This window comes from Lytechinus pictus, chromosome 15 (genome assembly GCF_037042905.1).
Source record: "Lytechinus pictus isolate F3 Inbred chromosome 15, Lp3.0, whole genome shotgun sequence".
Lineage (NCBI taxonomy): Eukaryota > Metazoa > Echinodermata > Echinoidea > Temnopleuroida > Toxopneustidae > Lytechinus > Lytechinus pictus.
Window position 1 is genome coordinate 3,218,255 of NC_087259.1, and position 18,924 is coordinate 3,237,178.

An 18,924-nucleotide genomic window follows, 5' to 3' on the forward strand; every position below is an offset into this window, starting at 1 on the left:
AAAGTAAAAAAGGGTGTGAAATAGATAAATGCTTTTTACACGCACACGTCTTTAAATATAATATAATTCAAAAAACTTTGAATATTTAACCTTACTGTTGGATAACATTGATGCCAGTAATTTCATTATCGGCCTTACGGAAACATGGTTGCATGACAAGCCTCACTCAGTATACTCTCTATCACATCATAATTTCGTATTTAATAATCGTACCAATAAGAGGGGAGGGGGTGTTGCAATGTACGTTCCTGATCATTTTAACTTTAATGTACTTAATGACCTCAATATCATGAATGAAACTATGGAAGCAGTCTTCATTGAAATAGTTCTTGAAAACAAGAAAAACATTTTTGTTGGAACCATTTATCGCCCACCTTCTTCTACTCACCCCGAATTTCTACTCGAAATCCAGCACTTACTTGTTCATCCTCTCCTTCAAAATAAACATTGTATCTTTATGGGTGATTATAATGTTTACATGATAAAATGTAAAGACAATCAGTTCTCTCGTGATTTTTTGGACACATTGCTTTCATACTCATTTATTCCAGCAATATCAAAACCTACACGGTTATCGTCACACTCTTGTTCTCTTATTGATAATATATTTGTAAATATTGATCATGTTTAGGTAGAATCAGGTATTATACTCTCTGATATTTCGGACCATTGTCCAGTTTACTGCAAAATTGATAGTTTTTTTAGGTACTACAAAACTACCTCCTCCTTCAAAAATGATAAGGAAATTTACGGTTCCTAAAATTGATAATTTAAAAAAGAAACTTGAAACTTCAAATTGGTCAGATGTGTTGGATAATAATGATATTAACGGCTCCTATAATAATTTTAATAACATTCTCAAAGACGCCCTTGATGAATGTATTCCATTGGAGAAGTGTAAGTTTTCAAATTACAAACACGAACCTCGTAACCCATGGGTTTCCAAGTCTATATTGAGATCCATTAACAGAAAAAACAATATGTATTACAAATGTAGGATGGTTATGTTGTCATTTTGCTATTTTGTCTATTTCCTTTATTCTTCAGCTGTTGTACATTTCTGTTCTGTCTAGACTTATGTTCATTTGCATTTCTTTTCAGCCTAAGGTTATTTGATTTTAATGATATTCAGTTGTCATTCATTCATTCTTCTCTGAATGCCTTTCCTCCAATTCTCTTTTGTCATCTTCATTCCTTCTCTATTATCTCTTCAGGTGTTCCACTCATTCCATCCCTCACCTGACTCCTTAGTTTCTATTTCCATTATTACATAATCACCAGACATCTTTGTCATCTCATCTCATTCCTTATTGGTTTATCTTATGAATTGGGTTCTTACATTTTAGTTCGATCCTTCCATTTTCTTTAGTTTGATTGGTTGTTATTTCTAATTTAAATATTTATGTAAATTATAGAATGACTTGATTTTAGCTGAGGCAAAGCAGCCCAGATATTAAACAGTGCACTACCAGACTTCTTCGGTTTAAGTTCTCTTCATTTTGCGTCTGTTTCACTTATTCCCCCTTCAGCATGATTGATTGAGTTTGTTGATTTAGAACTTCATTTATTTTCTACCTCCAAACATATAATTTTCTCAACCTTACACAAACTTAGAGAAAATCCTACTCCAAAACGTCATGAGAAATATATTAGATATAAAAATACATTGACAAGAATTTTACGGATCGAGAAGAGGAAATATTATTGTAATCAGTTTGAAAAAAAAAGGTCCAACATAAAAGAAACATGGGGTATAATAAATCATGCTTTGAATAGGAGGAGTCTTATTAAAGATATAACCCAAATTCGTGAGGGAAATAAAGTTTTAGATGAGAATGAATCAATATCCAATCACTTTAATGAATACTTTGCAAACATCGGACCAAATTTGGCTAAGAAAATTCCTAACATTGAAAAAAGTTTTCATAATTTTTTGAAGAACACAAATCAGAATTCAATATTTTTTTACCCAACCAATTCATCAGAAATTTTACGAATTGTAAAAAATATGAAAGATAAGCGAAGTATGGGACATGATGAAGTTAGTAATTTCTTGATGAAACATATCATAAATGAAATTACTGAACCTCTAGAGCACATTTTTAATTTATCTATAAGTCAAGGTGTTGTACCGGATACAATGAAAATCGCTAAAGTTATTCCGATATTGAAAAAAGGTGATCCTTTAGACTCCAATAATTATAGGCCAATATCACTGCTATCGTCAATTTCCAAAGTGTTAGAAAAACTTATTTTTGATCGTACTATGTCGTTCCTTGTAAGTAATAATGTTTTCGCAGATTCGCAATTTGGTTTCAGACAAAAACATTCCACGATACATGCAATTTTACAATTCATTAATCATGTTGCTTCCGCTAACGATGATCATTGTCATACACTTGGAATATTTTTGGACCTCTCCAAGGCCTTCGATACCATTGACCATCAAATATTACTGCATAAACTCTTTCACTATGGTATTCGTGGAAAGGCCTTGGAGTGGTTTAGAAGCTATCTCATAGGAAGGTCTCAGTTCGTTTCTATTAAGGGTGTTAATTCGTCTTTTAAACAGCTACTTTGTGGTGTCCCTCAGGGATCTATCCTTGGACCTTTACTTTTTATTTTGTATATGAATGACTTTCAAAACTCTTCTCGAGTCTTGTCATTTACTTTATTCGCTGATGATTCTTCCGTTTTCTTTTCCCATAAAAATCCCAATATCCTATTAGAAACAGTTAATATTGAACTTAGACTTGTTGCAGAATGGATATGCGCAAATAAACTTTCCCTTAACATAAATAAAACTCAATGTATGTTTTTCAGTAATTCTATCTCACAGTTACCCGGTAATGTTTACATTAATAATACTGTTATAAATATAGTTGATTCGTTAAAATTTCTTGGTCTTATCATTGACAATAAACTTTCTTGGAAAGAGCATAATTTGAATTTAAGTAAAACGCTTGCGAGGAATGTTGGGGTAATCAATAAACTAAAATCGTCATTTCCTGTTCATATTTTAAAAGGTTTGTACTCAACACTTATCCTACCTTACCTGAACTACGGTATACTTGCATGGGGTAATTCATTTAATTACCAACTGGATAAATTGTTAATTCTTCAAAAATGGGTATTGCGAATAATTTGCCATTCTGACAGGTTAAGTCACACAAACATTTTATTTTTCAACAATAAAGTATTAAAGGTGCATGATTTATATAATTTCTTTTTAGGGTGTTTCATGTTTCAATTGAACTCAAATGATCTTCCTCATGCTTTTACATCACTATTCCAAAAGAATCAACATTTGCATACTTACCCTACCCGACAGTCGTCATTCTTTCACTTGCATAGGTTGAGAACAGTACTTAGGAAAAGAACGATAGTATATACTGGTCCAGTTTATTGGAATTCCTTGGATATGACACTTAAGCAACTACAAAATTATAATATTTTCAAACATCACTTGAAAGCAAAGCTTCTTCTTCGATATAATGAAACAAACTGAAATTGCTATTTATTGGCATGCTCTATTGCATTTTTGTCAACAGAGCTTATTATCCAGAAGTTTCTTAAATTCTGTTGGATGGCAGCTGCTTACTTTATTTCTTTTGTTTTTTTATTTCTTCGTTTCTTTCTTTCTTTGTTTTTTGTCACGTTTCTGTGTTGTGTTGTTTTTGTGGGTGTAATTTAATTGATAAAATGTTGTCACGTGTATTATTACTAAGTAGTAATGTCAAATGTACTGTATAAAAAAGGGAACCTTATCTACAAGCATTCTGCTTCCAAGGTTTCCTCCACTTTTCCGTTTTTTATGTACTTAAACATGTATTAATATGTAGTGATTAAGAATGCTTGCTATCTATACTTATATAGTCTACGTCTGTTAAATGGTTGCTCAGCTTAGTTATGTCAGTTAAGTTTTGTAACATAACGGATTTGTGGAAATAAAACCTAAATGAAATGAAAAATAAATATAATAAAGACATAAGAACAACATTGTTAGTCCAGGTATGTATCTTCATTCTTGTTGTAGTTTTTTACATGATGGATGCATAAGAAATGTGTGGATGCAAAATTATCGCATTAAGTTAGGACTGGGGTAAGTTGAGCAAACCAACATGGGGCAAGTTGAGCCATGGTAATTCTTATGGTAATGTATATTTAAAAAAAAATTAAAAAGCCATTGATATGCAAGCAGAAAGGAGCAAATTTACATGACTGTTCTTTTCCTTTAAGAGGATGTTGGTATTTATAGAGAATAAGCGAGTGAAAAGACTTTAACTAAAAAAATTGACATGGTGGTTCTTCCCCCATACATTTTGTACATAGTTTTTGTGGCTCAACCTACCCCAGAAGGTGGCCCAACTTACCCCACAGATGGGGCAAGTTGAGCAATTTGACATCTCTTTTATCAAAGGTGACAGTGAATTTCAGTGTGGGGGTAGAAAGTTATATATAGGTGAAAAATATTTCAGAAGAATTCGATTTTAAGGCAAGGTACCTATTTCTTCAAGATCATTAATCATATCAGTTCTAACATGCAAAAAGCAAAAAGTATCACAACTTATACCCCGCCTTCTCCTAGGCCTATTAGCTAGCGCTGCGCGCTCGCATTCTGGCGCATTTCGGTGAGTATTATGTATACCTCTATATCAATTCTATAACAAGCTCCTTGAAATCCCCATTTCTTTAAAGTTTATAAAGAAATACACGTAGTCCATTAACATTTTTGTTTAAACTTTAGGTAAAATGATCTCGAAGCTTGGCTCGAATCTAGAAACGTACGCGACTTAGTGTTCCTGTATTATTGGTATTCTTGGAAAACAATAGACCTACCGGACTTTTCCGAGTAATTCTATATAGGCCTTATCCTCTCATGTGGTAAACTAATATCAATAATGACACGAAAATGGGGTTATGTTCCCGGATCTTTGAATATCAAGAGGATATAGAATTATCTTCCTGTTCTTCCAAGGGGCCAGGATTCCAAGGGGTCAGGATTCAACGGAAAGACCCCCCCCCCCCAAAAAAAAGGTAATAAAAATACAACATCATCAGTTTTTCGTATGCTCTCCTGATTTCTTATTTTCCAATTGTTTTCACAGGTAGGTCAAAGGGAACCCGCCCCGAGTGGAGAGGACGCAGGTACACTGTTGAGACCTCTCGCGTTCTCTGCTTTTGTCCCCTCATTTCAGACGTCGGTACTCAGGTCAAGACCCCGGCCATTTCATCTTTAATGTCAGTTCAGAAGCAATCCTATTAATTTGCAGAAGGCCACCTAGTTAGCCCTTCATTTCATACAGTAATAATATATAAAATTATGTAAAGCGCTTAGAGACGTCATTCCGATGTGTTAAGAGCTATATAAATGCGGAATATTATTATTATTATTTCATAAGCAATTAAGGTTATATGGGTTCAGTTTAGAAATTGCTCTAAAACCCAATTGTTTAAAATTGCCTTTAAATAGTTTTCTCTCATATTATGATTGTGTTTCTATTATCCTTTGTCTTTTCCTGCTCCATGTAATTTTTCTAATTTCCTTTTCTCAGCGCCTTGAGCACAAGTCACAATCAATGTGGATTTGGCGCTCTAGAATACTCCATTATTATTATTATTATCATTATTATCATTACTATCATTATCATTATTATCATCATTATCATTATCATTATCATTATAAATATTTATTAATATTATTGTTATTATTATTATTATGATTATTTTGAGGCCACATACCCCTACCACTATTCCGAGTGCCGCCGCCACCCCCCCCCCCCCCCCATGGTTGCAGTCCGGATGACAAAGTGGTTGAGCTATATTGTCCTGCAAAGTGAGAGTGAGGAACGAGAGAAAGTAGATTCGGAGCAAAATTAGGAAAGGGGACATGAAGAAGGGGGATCGAGATGGGACAAAGAGAGAAACAAAAACTGATAAAAAGAGAGGGGGAGAGAGAGCTAAAGAGAAGAGAGAGAGTGAGAGAAGCACGTCCGCAGACCAAAATAAATTCAGATATCGAGAGATACCCAGAGACACTGTGACAATTGTGAGAGGAACAATTAAAATTTGTAAAAATGCCGTTAAAACAGAAGGGTGCCCTCTTTTTTTGTTGCCGATTATTTTCTTCTGACGAAATGTCCTTATTTTTGGTTGAATACCCTTTTTGTTTTGCTTGTCAGAATTTTCCTCGGGAAAATGTGCCCCCCCCCAATTGGAAATTCTGGATCCGCCCCTGCCCAGAGATCCAGGGTTGTTGATTATGATCCAAAAGAAATAGAAAGAAAAATAGCTAAAATCGTTTAGCAGAAATACCGGGACTAAGGCGATATAAAAAATGAGAAAGAAAATCCCTTATCATTGCGACATTTCCAAATCAAGCAAGGAGAGCAACACGGTACCAGTCGAAACCAAGACCTCTTGACCTAGCATCGCTCGGAAACCTCGCTTGGCCTGGTATCACGGAACCCTTGTCTTAAAACTAAAAACATCCGTGTTTATCACAAATCATAAAGATTGTCATGTGACGTTGTTTTTGAAGGATTCTTTTGAAGCCTGAGATGATATAAATTCACCAAGGTCCTTTGCTCAGAGCTCATAGGATGCATGTTCGTCGGCGGGGATTGAAAAGAACATCGTAAACTGAATCACGACTACACCAGGTTGATCTCATCTCACATACTCCACGATATAAGGCAATTGGTAAGTTTGATTTCATTTTAGTGGTTGCGATGCCGCTGCCCCAGACTGCTACAAAATGATGTTCGGAACTACTAGATCCTGCATGGGGCAGTGGCGAACTTAAAATCCTTGATCTTTTGTGGGCGCGTCGTGGTCTAGTGGTTCCGACTCTCGCCTTTCAAACAGAGGGTCGTGGGTTCGAATCCTAGCCATATGTCGTGTTTTCCTTCAGCAAGAAATGATATTTATCCACACTGTGCTGCACTCGACACAGTTGAAGTGAATGGGTACCCGGCAGGTATAAATTCCTTGAATGAACGAGCGCTGAAAGGCAGCTCGATCTCAAGCCAGGGTAATATAATAATAATAACAATAACAATGCGTCTCGGAATACATTGTTTCTAGATAGATGGAGTTATAAAAATGCCTATTGTTATTATCATCTTGAAAAAATAGAAGGAGGTGGTATTTTGGCACTGTTATTTCGCCAAAATTCAGTGATACCTGTTTTATTTGGGTATCAATAAACACATGATTAGATTTTGAGAGCTGTATGTAATAGAGCATTAAGCGGTTTTAACTGATTATACGCTATATAAGCACCAGTTTATGTTATTATTATCATTAGACAATGAATTATTATTTTCAGGCTTTGATGGTGCTATTAAACATGGCACTGGAAAGCAGTGCTGGTGGGGATGCACACCCCCCCCCCCCAAAAAAAAAAAAAAATAAATAGATAAAATAAGATAATACGAAATAATCATTCGGGATTGAAAACGTTTCTCTTTCTTTATTTTGTTTGTATTATTATTTTTTTTTTGCTTGCTTGTTTGTCATTTTTGGGGGTCAAGACGCCGCACAGTGGGCCAGAATGAACCCAAAGTGCGGCAAAACCCATTATTCACAAATTTGTACGATTAAATTTGGTACGTAGGGGTAATTTCACCCGTAGAATTCAATAAAAGTACTTTCAAATATTGATGACGTCGTTAAAATACTGTTTTCTGATTGGCTGTTAACATTTGAGAAGAAATTACATGTTTCTAATTCTACAATAGGTTTCAAATTTTCAGAAACTAGTTTTAGAAAAATTTCAGCAATAATTAAAAATATTAGCAAACAGCAAACACACAAACAGGCAAACAAACAAGAAAAGTCTGTGCTCGGGGTACAAAATTAATAATTCAATTGGTGACTTGAGTATCGCTTAAAGAGGGCGCCCTACCATGAATCCGGAATTGTAAAATTCCAAGTGAAATTGTAAAAAAAAATGAAAAGGAGTATTTTCATTCCCTGGGTACAGTGATTAACCACACCTACATAAATTAAAATGGATTGATACCAGAAGTGGACAGTGAAATCTTTAAAATAATGATTCCAGTGATAAATAATAGAGGCCGGGTCCTCTGCAGGTTAATTAGTACAAGGCCCTACAAGGCCTACCTATTACACCAAGAACGGCGTATACAAAGTTATTCCGAATCAGAATCTCTCTCTCTATCTCACCAACTATTATGTATTTGGTGAGAGGATCTTTTAGCATACTTTGAACATCAGGGGGAAGAGGCTGTGATTGTTGTACTCTTAAAAACTTGCTACTAATCACAATGTCACCTGTTACCATTAGTCTGTGGAATACATATAAAGTCAATGAGAGTCATAAACCAAACAATCCTTGAAATGATAATATACACTTCCTTCCTGATCGATACTAACGATTATAGCAAATTTAGAATGAGCCAAGAGATAAACGAATTCATACGTGTATGTGAAGTTACAAACCCTTTTGGGGGGATAAATACTAATAATGATAATGCAACTTATACATGTAATAGAGCCCACGTATATCCCATCTCTGTCCTATACACATTTCATATTTTGTCAGAAAACTGCGTGAGACCTATCACATCCCTAGCTAGTCATGTGTGTTATAGCGATATAGAGTAGCCCCTACTTGGTTTATGAACAACAAAACAAATATATATAATCTACCCGGGAATCTTACCTTAAGAATTAATCTTCTCAGGATGACAGCATATCAGATATGGAACACGGGATGGAACAGTTTGGCATAAAAATGAAGTTGTGTTACATGTATTATCATACAGTTAGTGGAATTGGAAATGAAAGCTTGCCTTTACGGATGTTTAACGAAAATATTTCAAAGGCAGACACCAGTCACAAGAGCCAGACACTTGAGCCAGACACCCCCCCCCCCCCTATCTCTCTCTCCAAGCACGCGACGGGGAGTTTAATTTTGTTTAGTCACCCGCAACGTTCGGCACGCGCATAATGGGACACTAACTTGGAACGATTTTTGTGATAAATACGGCGAACATGTGGTTGAAAAATTGGTTATATCTCCAGAAAATGCACGTATATGCAGCTAAATTTGGTATCAGTGTAAAGCATAAACTATAACAGAGACCGTCATGGTATTTACAGCGCAGCAATCGGCAGCAATTTGTAAAAGAAATGCTCATGAAAAAAAAAGTTGCTAAAACCCCCCATTGTGAAATGGTTTCGTCCAAAATTGCCTCTGAAGGGATTATCATTTTATCTTGAAAATCTTTGAACACTTAAAACAATCATTCATCAAAGAGCACCGTGAATTAGAAATAAATTAAGCAATCCGTTTTGTTAAAACAGTGAAATATCTAAAACGTGTCATTTACACATGCGGTAGCCGTAAAGAGTCATTTCCCGGTAATATTGAATAAAAATGGGCAACTAAATTTAATGGAGAAATATTGTATGGAGGCATTCTACAGGTTCTTATCTTTGCTTAGAACATGAAAAAAACAAAATTTGTTCCATGACCAAAAATTAGTTTTGGCGCACTTTTGCTCTCTCCTGGCCCACTGTGCGCCGCTTCAAAGCAATCCTGGAGCTGCGGGTATACCGACCATATAGGTAGCCGGACGCAGGGGGTCACCCTTTATTTGGGCCAAAATAACTAGGCCTATATGTATAATAACATTTTTACCCCCCCCCCCATAAAAAAAAAAAAAAAACTCGTCAGAGAGGGAGATAGCAATATTTGTATTTCAAAATTGAGTTCAAATGATCTCGTGCAGCCTTGAGTAATGACTACCCCCCCCCCCCCCCATAATAGATTTTACATTTTCGGGAATTAAAATTATCTTTTTGTTATTTGAAATGTAATATGTTTATAACTTTAATGTTATTGAATATTTTCCCGTCATGTTTTAAACATTATTATTCAAATATCTATTTTGAATGCAGAATCGCTAGCATCATGCTGGTAGTCTGTGTTCTTGCTCTCACGATCGCAGGGTTAGCTGCAGGGATTCCGACACCCGAACCTCCTAATGGGATCCGCCAGTGTGCACGTGAGTTGACCATTAATATTGTGATAACATCATAAATGTGTTTGATGATTTATTAGTTGGCCGAGAATGTCAGTAAAATATTATCTTTCTTCTACTAGGCCTACTCTACAATATAATAGATTTGGGGGTATTTATTTGTTGTTTTCTTTGACACAGATAAATAGGGCACAATGCCCCCCCCCCCTCCCACGCATCTATCGTCTGGAAGATTAATGTACCGTGGGATTGTAGTACATAGTTTGAAGGTATCATTTTCTTTTACCTGATGGCCAAGGTGAATGAACAGTAGATTCAGAATCCAAATCACAGAAGACTACAATGAAATATTTATTTATTTATGAAACAGGCCGTTTTAATTGCTAATTAATAGGGAGATTTTGCTCAGCGACGAAGAATGAATCCTATAACGCATCAAATTCATTGAAAATACATGTCAAATCAGAATGAAGTCTTTGTCGAGGTTTGGCGAATCGAAAAAGCAGTTTCGTCCGACCTTTAAAGCTCAAGTCCACCCCAAAAAAAATGTTGATTTGAATAAATAGCGAAAAATAAAATGAGCATGACGCTGAAAATTTCATCGAAATCGGATAAAATAAGAAAGTTATGACATTTGAAAGTTTCGCTTATTTTCATAAAACAGTGATATGCACAACGGAATTGAGACAGTCGACGATGTCCCTCACTCACTATTTCTTTTGTTTTTTATTGTTTGAATTATACAATATTTCAAGTTTTATAGATTTGAAAATAAGAACCAAATTGACTGAATCATATAATATTAATCAATGCTCATTTCACATGTTCAGCGAGGAATTAATCGTTGTTTCACTTGACAATGTGGAGAAAAATAGAATATTCCCTATTTCATATAATAAAATACAAAAGAAATAGTGAGTAGATGACGTCATCAGTCTTCTCATTTGCATACCCACCAGTATGTGCATCTAACTGTTTTGTGAAATTAAGCAAAACTTTAAAATGTCATAACTTTCTCATTTTACATTCGATTTTGATGAAATTTTCAATGTTATGCTCGTTAGATTTTCTCTTTTTATTCAAACCGACTTTTTGTTGGGGTGGACTTGTCCTTTGAAAAAGAGTGATATGTACAATTCAGTGACATGCAAATGAGACAGTCGATGATGTCTTTCACCCACTATTTCTTTTGTGTTTTATTGTTTATATATAAATATGATATTTTATTTTTTACATATTTGACAATAAGGACCAACTTGACTAAACCATATAGTATTAAAGAATGCTAATTCTACATGTTGTTAATCGTTCTTTTACTTGACAATGAGGAGAAAATTAGAATATTTCATAATGATAAAATAGTGAGGGATGACGTCATCACTTTCCTCATTTGCATACTGACCAGGGAACTGTTTTGTGAAATTAAGCAAAATTTAAATGTCAGAACTTTCTTATTTTACATCCGATTTGGTAAGAATTTCAGTGTTATGCTTGTGGAATTTTTATCTTTTTATTGAAAACAACTTTTTTGTTGGGGTGGGCTTGTGAAGTGGACGTGGATCGCACTTAAAGGGATGGTGCGAGCTCGAAGCGCGAGCTGATATTTTTTAAATTATTATTTTGAACTCGGACTGGGACATTCTGATGACATTCTGTCATCATCACCACCATCATCATCATCATCCTCATCAACATCATCATCCTCATTATCACTTTGTGTAAGATGTACGTGTGAGTGAATTGGGGGTTGTTGTGTGGGAATGGGAGAGAGAGAGTGCGTGTGCATTTCAAATCAATAAATTATACATTTACTGTACATCTTTCTTTCCTAATTTCATCATCCAGGCTCTGAATGTCCTGTCTACACGGAACTAGAAACCTTTGGCCCTGATATTTTCAAGAGAAGGATTGAACCTGGTAAATGGGCACGAAGTGTCGCTCAAACCTGCAACCGGACTGCTGCAGTGGGATTAGTCTACCTTGATCTTCATAACTACTATATGGGTAAGAAGATAACTTGGTTCAGATTTCAAAATATCTTCGTTTCAAATTTTGTGAAAGATGCTTTGACCCCTCCCCCTCCGTATCAAAACTACATATTATATACATCAGAATGTCACTGTGCTTGTTCGTATGATAGACTCATTGTTTTGGAAAGCACACGAAAAAAGGAGACGCATTACATAACTCAATGTATGTATACTGTTTACCCTGTATACCGATAACCCTCTCGGTAATCGCACTCCTCCCCCCCCCCCTCTCTCCCCCTCTCTCTCTCTTTCTCTCTCTCTCTCTCTCTCTCTCTCTCTCTCTCGTGTGAACTACTAGCTCCCTGACTAGATCCCTAACAAAAATAATAAAATAAAATGAAATAAAATGGTCTAAAACCCCGCCTGTATACTTTGACATTTTAATAATGATAATGATAAACAATAATAGAATTAGCTGTAACCTATGACATCCAACAGCGACGTCCCAAGTTATGCGAATGGTACCAAGTATTGATTCCTTTCTAAGGATGCACAAAACTTTACAATAATTATTATGCTTGATGTCCCCAACTTGGGCAAAGGGGTGACGTGCAAGAGGTCTTTAATACCAAATTTAAACGTTTTCGGTATTTTTGTAGCAATTGAAATATATAGCACAAAAGGTACATGCTTTTCTGTTCATTTTCAGGCGCAGCTCCCGGATCTTTTTATTTTCCAAGGGGGTGCGTGAGGTCCCAAAAATTAGAAAAAAAGGTCGCCGGTCCTAAATGAATACATATTGAGTTCATTCCTTTTTTGTGTGCAATCTCTGAGGGGTTCCCCCCCCCCCTCGGATTCGCGCATGATTATTATCATTTTGTTGAATTTATCTGCGTTCGTATGGCAAGCCCTTTTAACATTTATTCACATTTTCTGATATCAAGAATTAGATTTCTTGATATCAAGAAACGAATTCTTGATATCAAGAAACGAATTCTTGATATCAAGAATTGAATTCTTGATATAAAAAAAATGATTTTATGTGGTTAATAAATGGAAATTCTTGATATCAAGAAATATAATTCTTGATATCAGAAAATGTGAATAAATGTTAAAAAGGGCTTGCCATACGTTCGAAACTTCGAATTTCAATTGTACTTTCCCTTGCTATCGTCTCATTAACAGACAATGGGATCTCCAGGACTACACCAATCATGCTGGAAATCACTGAAAACAAGGCCAGATCAGCTTTCTGTCCCGACCAATCAGAACGATTCCCTTGCTGTTCCGAAATCTACACACTCCTCTTCTACATCCCTGCAGCTTCGCAAGCAACTGCTCCTGTCCCATCAAAGGTATGGTAGCTTTATCAGGTGGGAGGATCCAGGGGAGTGTTTCATGAAACAGTCAGTCAATTATATTTTACTGGCAGCTCTTCTCTTAGCCAATCAGTTGCAAGGATTTCAGTAGCTTGTAAAAAAAATAATCAGTGACCATTTGTTTTCTGAAATGCTCCCCTGGATATCCGATCACAGGTGGGGATCTTTTTTATGTGAACTCAGAAGACTGTTCCATATTGTTTCGCGAAATTATTTTGAGAAAAAGTGTTTCCATTGGCACGAAATGGCGTAATTTCGGCATAAAAAGGGAGATAATGTAAAGAAACATAATTTTATCAAAGGCGAAAAAAGTTGTCACTCAATGATGGCGTAATAAAGATTCTTGGGGGCAAAATATTTTAAGAATGCATTAAAATGTTACAGATTTTTGCTAATCAAACTGTCATACATGTATATATAATTATATGGTGTCATCAGATGGGCAGGTCATGTCCACAGAATGGCCGACGAGCGTTGCCAAAGAGACTTCTCTATGGCGAGCTGATGGAAGGCAAGCGCTCTCATGTGGGTCAGAGGAAGACTCTCTAAAAGTTTCCCTGAAGTGCTGTGGCATAAACCCTGACACGAAATAGCCGAGGACCGTTTTGCCCGGATGGTGTGTCCGGCTACGAGTCAAGATGTGTGGACAAGCAAGAACAAAAACGATCGTGTCGAAAAGACAGAGCAAGCACCATCGATGTGCCTGCTCCACTGCCGACTTTTGCTTGCCCACACTGCAACAGTCTTTTTCGGGCGGAGATTGGTTTATTTAACCATCTTCGAATTTTTAAAGTTGTGGTCGTCCTCGCTAGCAATGGACGAAGGAACATCATCATTATCACATGCATATAATTATGATTTCATCTAACAAGCAATAAAAATAGATTGATCTAGGGGAGAGGCCCCGTGGCATTCTCTTCAGATCAGCCAGTTATATATTTCAAGACGAATTAATTTTTAACCCCCAAATATTTATGTTGTTTCCCTAATTTGAAAGGAATCCGGGGTGTCACTTCTTAATGCGACAGCTCCTCAGGAATTCTACGGCATCACCTTTGATGGCAGACCAATCGACAACAATGTAACTGAGAAATACAATCAGCTTGCGGATTACCTCGAACAGCAGGAACTTCGTTTCGAAGATGACGATTTTATCGTTGCAAGTGAGTATCTTTCAACCTCAGCATACCCGGCAACAGGGGCACAATACCCTTTGCCAATTTGTTACTCTATGAAAAGTGCCATTTTTTAATATATTCAACTGCCTCCTTTTATAGCTGATAAATTTGTTTTTCTTCTTTTTGTTGTTACCTTTTATATTCACCCACTCATTTGCACCTTCTAAAGGCGACCGCACGCACACCTTACGATTGGTCTGCGACCCGATTTTAGAATAACATGTAGTAGAATTTGATGCTAATATTGAGACATGGAATACTGTGTAATGTTCTAAATCATCGTACGAATACCTATCTTCAAATCTGTGACTTTATCCTTCTTAGAATAAAAGCAAAATTAATATCTAGTCGTAATGTCGTCATAGCAGTCGTACGATTGGCTACGATTTGAAACTACTTTGGCCTTTACTCCAAAATAAAAGCTTGCAATCTTTCAAAATGGTTATTATTATTCTTTCAATTTATTTTAACCTCAAATAAAATAATATGTTTCATTCACATTTTTTAGAAAAGGAGCAAAATGCGATTTGTTCCAAAATCGGATCGCGGACAGTCGTAAGGTGTGCGATGGCCTTAATAAGTGGCCTTTTTGGCCAATAAACACACTTGATGCAGTTTTTCTTATAATTTGATTTGATTTTAGCTCTGAATAGAGGAATGTTATTCTTCACCTGTATTTACTAATAGTGTCTTCTTCATCTTTTTATGATATGTATAGGTTTCCCGTTGATGAAATAATCAATTTTATTCCAATTATTTATTTACTTATCGAATGCACCATTTGATAATGACTATGTTTACTTATTTATGTTTCGTTTTGTTCATGAATATTCAGCTCATAATATGTTTATTTCGTTTCAGCGTATGATGCACCGTTCCGACCACCACCTCATCGCAATGAAATCCTGATTCCCATCAAGAAACACAGGAAGAGAGGCAACAACGACCGTGTCAACAATGGGAATGGTGACCAAAACAACCAAGATCAAGGTCAAGATCAAAGTCAAGATCAAGGTCAAGGACGAGGTCGTCGTCAAAGACGTAACGTGGGTGCATTCTCCAACATCGATCTTATTCCGTTTTGAAGATGTAGCCAAGCGATGTCATTAAGAATTCTGGGAAAATTAGCTTTGATAATCACGTGACAACTGATAATGTTTATTGAGGATATTTAGTTTGTTCCTTTTTGTTTAACTCGGTAGATTTGGATAGTTTGTCTGTGTGTTGATAAATGGTTGTATTCTCATACTATCAGAGGACTTAAGAGGTCTAAGGTTAACTAACAATCAATCTTTTTTCAGGTATATCTAAAACTTTTTGAGGTATCAGACATGGTTGCAACAGACAATTCTCCTGGTATTTATCTGCCATGTTAATTAGTTTGGGCAGACTAAGGAAGCTTGAACCCGAATTTGCAAAACCTGCTGTAATGATATTAGAAATATAATTAATGACAACTGCATGTATTTGTGATTCGGTCGTCAGCGGCGTAACAGGGGTCGGTGGCCAGGGGGGGGGCAAGAGCCAAAAATTTCCCGGTCATATCATGCATATTGAACAAGCGTAATGGTGTAATGAGGCGACTATTTTGAGAAGGCCAGATATCGCGTATTGGGCAGAATTTCTCTTTTGAAAAAGTTGCGAGCGAGCGAAGCGAGCGAGCAAAAATTTTGACCTTTTTAATCCAAAAATCAAATTTTGTGATAGATTTATACATGATATCCATTAGAATAATATATTTCACTCTTCTCTCTTTAGATTCCTTTTTTGTGGTTTGTACGCCACTGTGAACAGGATTCTTCGCGGCAGTGAAGAGTAAAAAATAAAAAAAACGAGGGGTGCAGCTACAGCACATGTGCTAAAAAGCTGCTTTATATAAGTCCCGAGCGAGCGAAGCGAGCGAGAAAAAAATAACCTTTTCATGAGAATCTAACTTTGAGCTATTTTTTTTACATTATATTCAGTAAATTAAATCATATCCTACACTTTTCCTTTGCTTTTCTTTCCTCCTTTTTTGTTTGTTCTTGTTTGTAGAACTTTTGGGGCCATGGCCCAACCCTTCCATACGAAGTGCTGTGCGGTTGGGGTCCGGAGCGGAGCCCCCGGAACGTCTTGATATCAAAGTCATTTAAACCTCACAGATTGCCGCTATTTTAATCAAATCGCGGGTATGAATAGAATATAGCTTTTACACAACTCATGTATTCAACCCAGTTGCGTAATGAACCAAATATTTGAGGGGCAAACCATAACAACGTGGGAAAACTTTGTAAAAAGTCGCCAGCATGCAAAGCGAGCTGGAAAAAAAATTGCCTATTGAAATTAAATTCTAATTATGTGATAGATTTTTCCATTATATTCAGCAAATAACACATTTCATTGTTTCCATTCATTACATTATACGTTGTATCCTATAATTTATTTTATTTCCTCTTGGGTGTGGAACCAAGACCCCCCCCCCCCCTTGTGCCTGTATGCCAGTGATTGAACGTGATTGAAAGGGGGGCGTTATAGAGCCATTTGAAGGTTATAAATGAAGAGCCCCTACTGCGTGGGGTATGGGGCAAAGCCCCGGTAGCTTATTTGCGTATTATTTAGCAAACTTAAAGCACAATGTTGTTTGCAGTCCATCTTTCTTCCCGCTCTTTAATTTCAATCATCGGCAGCCCGGTCATGTCATTATTTTTTCTTGTCCTTTTTCTTTGTTTTCCAAATAAGCTTTTGACTAATTACATACCTTCGTTTCCCGCTATTGTTTGCCATTTTGTCATCTTTTAATGTATTTCCCACCGTGCTATTGCATTACATAGGCCTATTTCGGAATGATTAGTTCTTTCTCAAATGTTCTTCTTTCGTACATTTCCCGCTTTCCTTCCTTTCCATTAAAAAAAAATTTCTTCATTTTCTTTTCCCTTTCCCTTCCCTTCCCTTTCCCTCCTTTCCTTTTCCCCTTTCCTTCCCCTTTCCCTTTCTTTCTCCCTCCTTTTTTTCTTTTTCCCGTTTTTCTTTTATTTTCCCGGTGAAATCCGCCAGGGGGGGCAACTTGCCCCCCCTGCCCCCCCGCCTGTTACGCCACTGTCGGTCGTATGATTGTAATAACTTTTGCCATAACTTACAACTCTATTAATAAAAAAGAATGTGAAACCGAGTGGATTCGATTGTGTGTGGGGGGGGGGGGGGCAAGGGGTGAAGGTATGAGCGTCAATTTTAAATTTCTATATTTATATATTATAAGGCGTTTAAGTGTGTTGTACGAGGGCCAATGTTCTGACATAGGCCCATGCGCTCTGGTGATAGTCTTGATACGTAAACCTTTTTATTGAACAATTTTGTAATAAGTGTTCTTATCTTAATAGAATAACATGAATGTTTAGAAGCACACTCATTGTGAACATTTTTTTTAATATTGTAGTTCTTATCGTGCTCGTGGGTTCAGTATATACTACAATGAATGTGCTTCTAAACATTCATGTTATTCTATAAAGATACAAATAATATTATGCATATATACTACAAGACTACGAACTATTGCATTGTGGGTAATTGAACAAAGGACTAATTCGAGTTATTCAGGACTTGATCATATGCTTTTCGATTTGGTGGTTAAATCATATTTTATACTAGTATATTAAAATACCACATTCTTGAATAGCTGGTAGGTTATAAGCACCTTTTCTTGACGTTACTGTTGTAATTCTTATCAATTAGTAAGTTTCTTAATCGTCTTTTTTTTAAAATCAGCTGTCTGCTGCTTTGGGTTCTCTCGTGGAATTCTGACTTGATTGAACAAGTTTTGTGCGTAACGTATGAGTCGATTTCCCGATTTACTTCAGTTCTGAAATATAAATGTTTTCTTGGAGATTTGCCAAGCTCATCATAAATCATGATTCCCTTTATTCAATAATTTCATTTCAGTTTGTTTTTTCATGTTCTTGTTTAAAAAAAAAAATATGGTTTCGAGGACCTAAAATGTGACAGTAAATGCGAGAAGGAGAGTGAGAGAGAAGGGGGGGGGGTGCACGGAGTGTGCGCCCCTGTAGCAGGGTCACATGTAACAAAGAGCTAGGATTGATCAAATCAATCACAACTATGGAAAGCCCTCAACCCCAACATTTAAAATGCATTTGTCTGCTAAAACATTTCTAACTATATTCATGCATGGATATATTGTCTTGGAAATCCATTGTGCTCCTTTGTAATACTGATGGACATGGTGCCAATTTCCCGTTTGAAAAAAAATGGCATTGATGGCTTTCCATAGTTGAGGTTGATTGGATCAATCGTAACTCTTTGTAAGACAGGGACCATGATCACTTCCTGTGATCAACGGAAGCCTCACCGATGGTCTGATTGATTCCCCCACTGGTGGATCCAGGGGGGGGGG

General features: G+C 36.4%; 1 protein-coding gene across 1 annotated transcript; it reads left to right on the plus strand.

Moving 5' to 3' along the window:
• The first annotated feature begins 6,593 nt into the window (after window positions 1–6,593).
• LOC129278229 (uncharacterized) lies at window positions 6,594–18,444 on the plus strand. Its single transcript, XM_054914438.2, has 6 exons — window positions 6,594–6,702; window positions 9,931–10,037; window positions 11,859–12,017; window positions 13,169–13,338; window positions 14,360–14,525; window positions 15,402–18,444. The coding sequence occupies exons 2-6, from the start codon at window positions 9,944–9,946 to the stop codon at window positions 15,623–15,625; spliced, it is 813 nt and encodes a 270-aa protein (XP_054770413.2). The 5' UTR covers window positions 6,594–6,702; window positions 9,931–9,943; the 3' UTR covers window positions 15,626–18,444.
• Window positions 18,445–18,924: the final 480 nt, after the last annotated feature.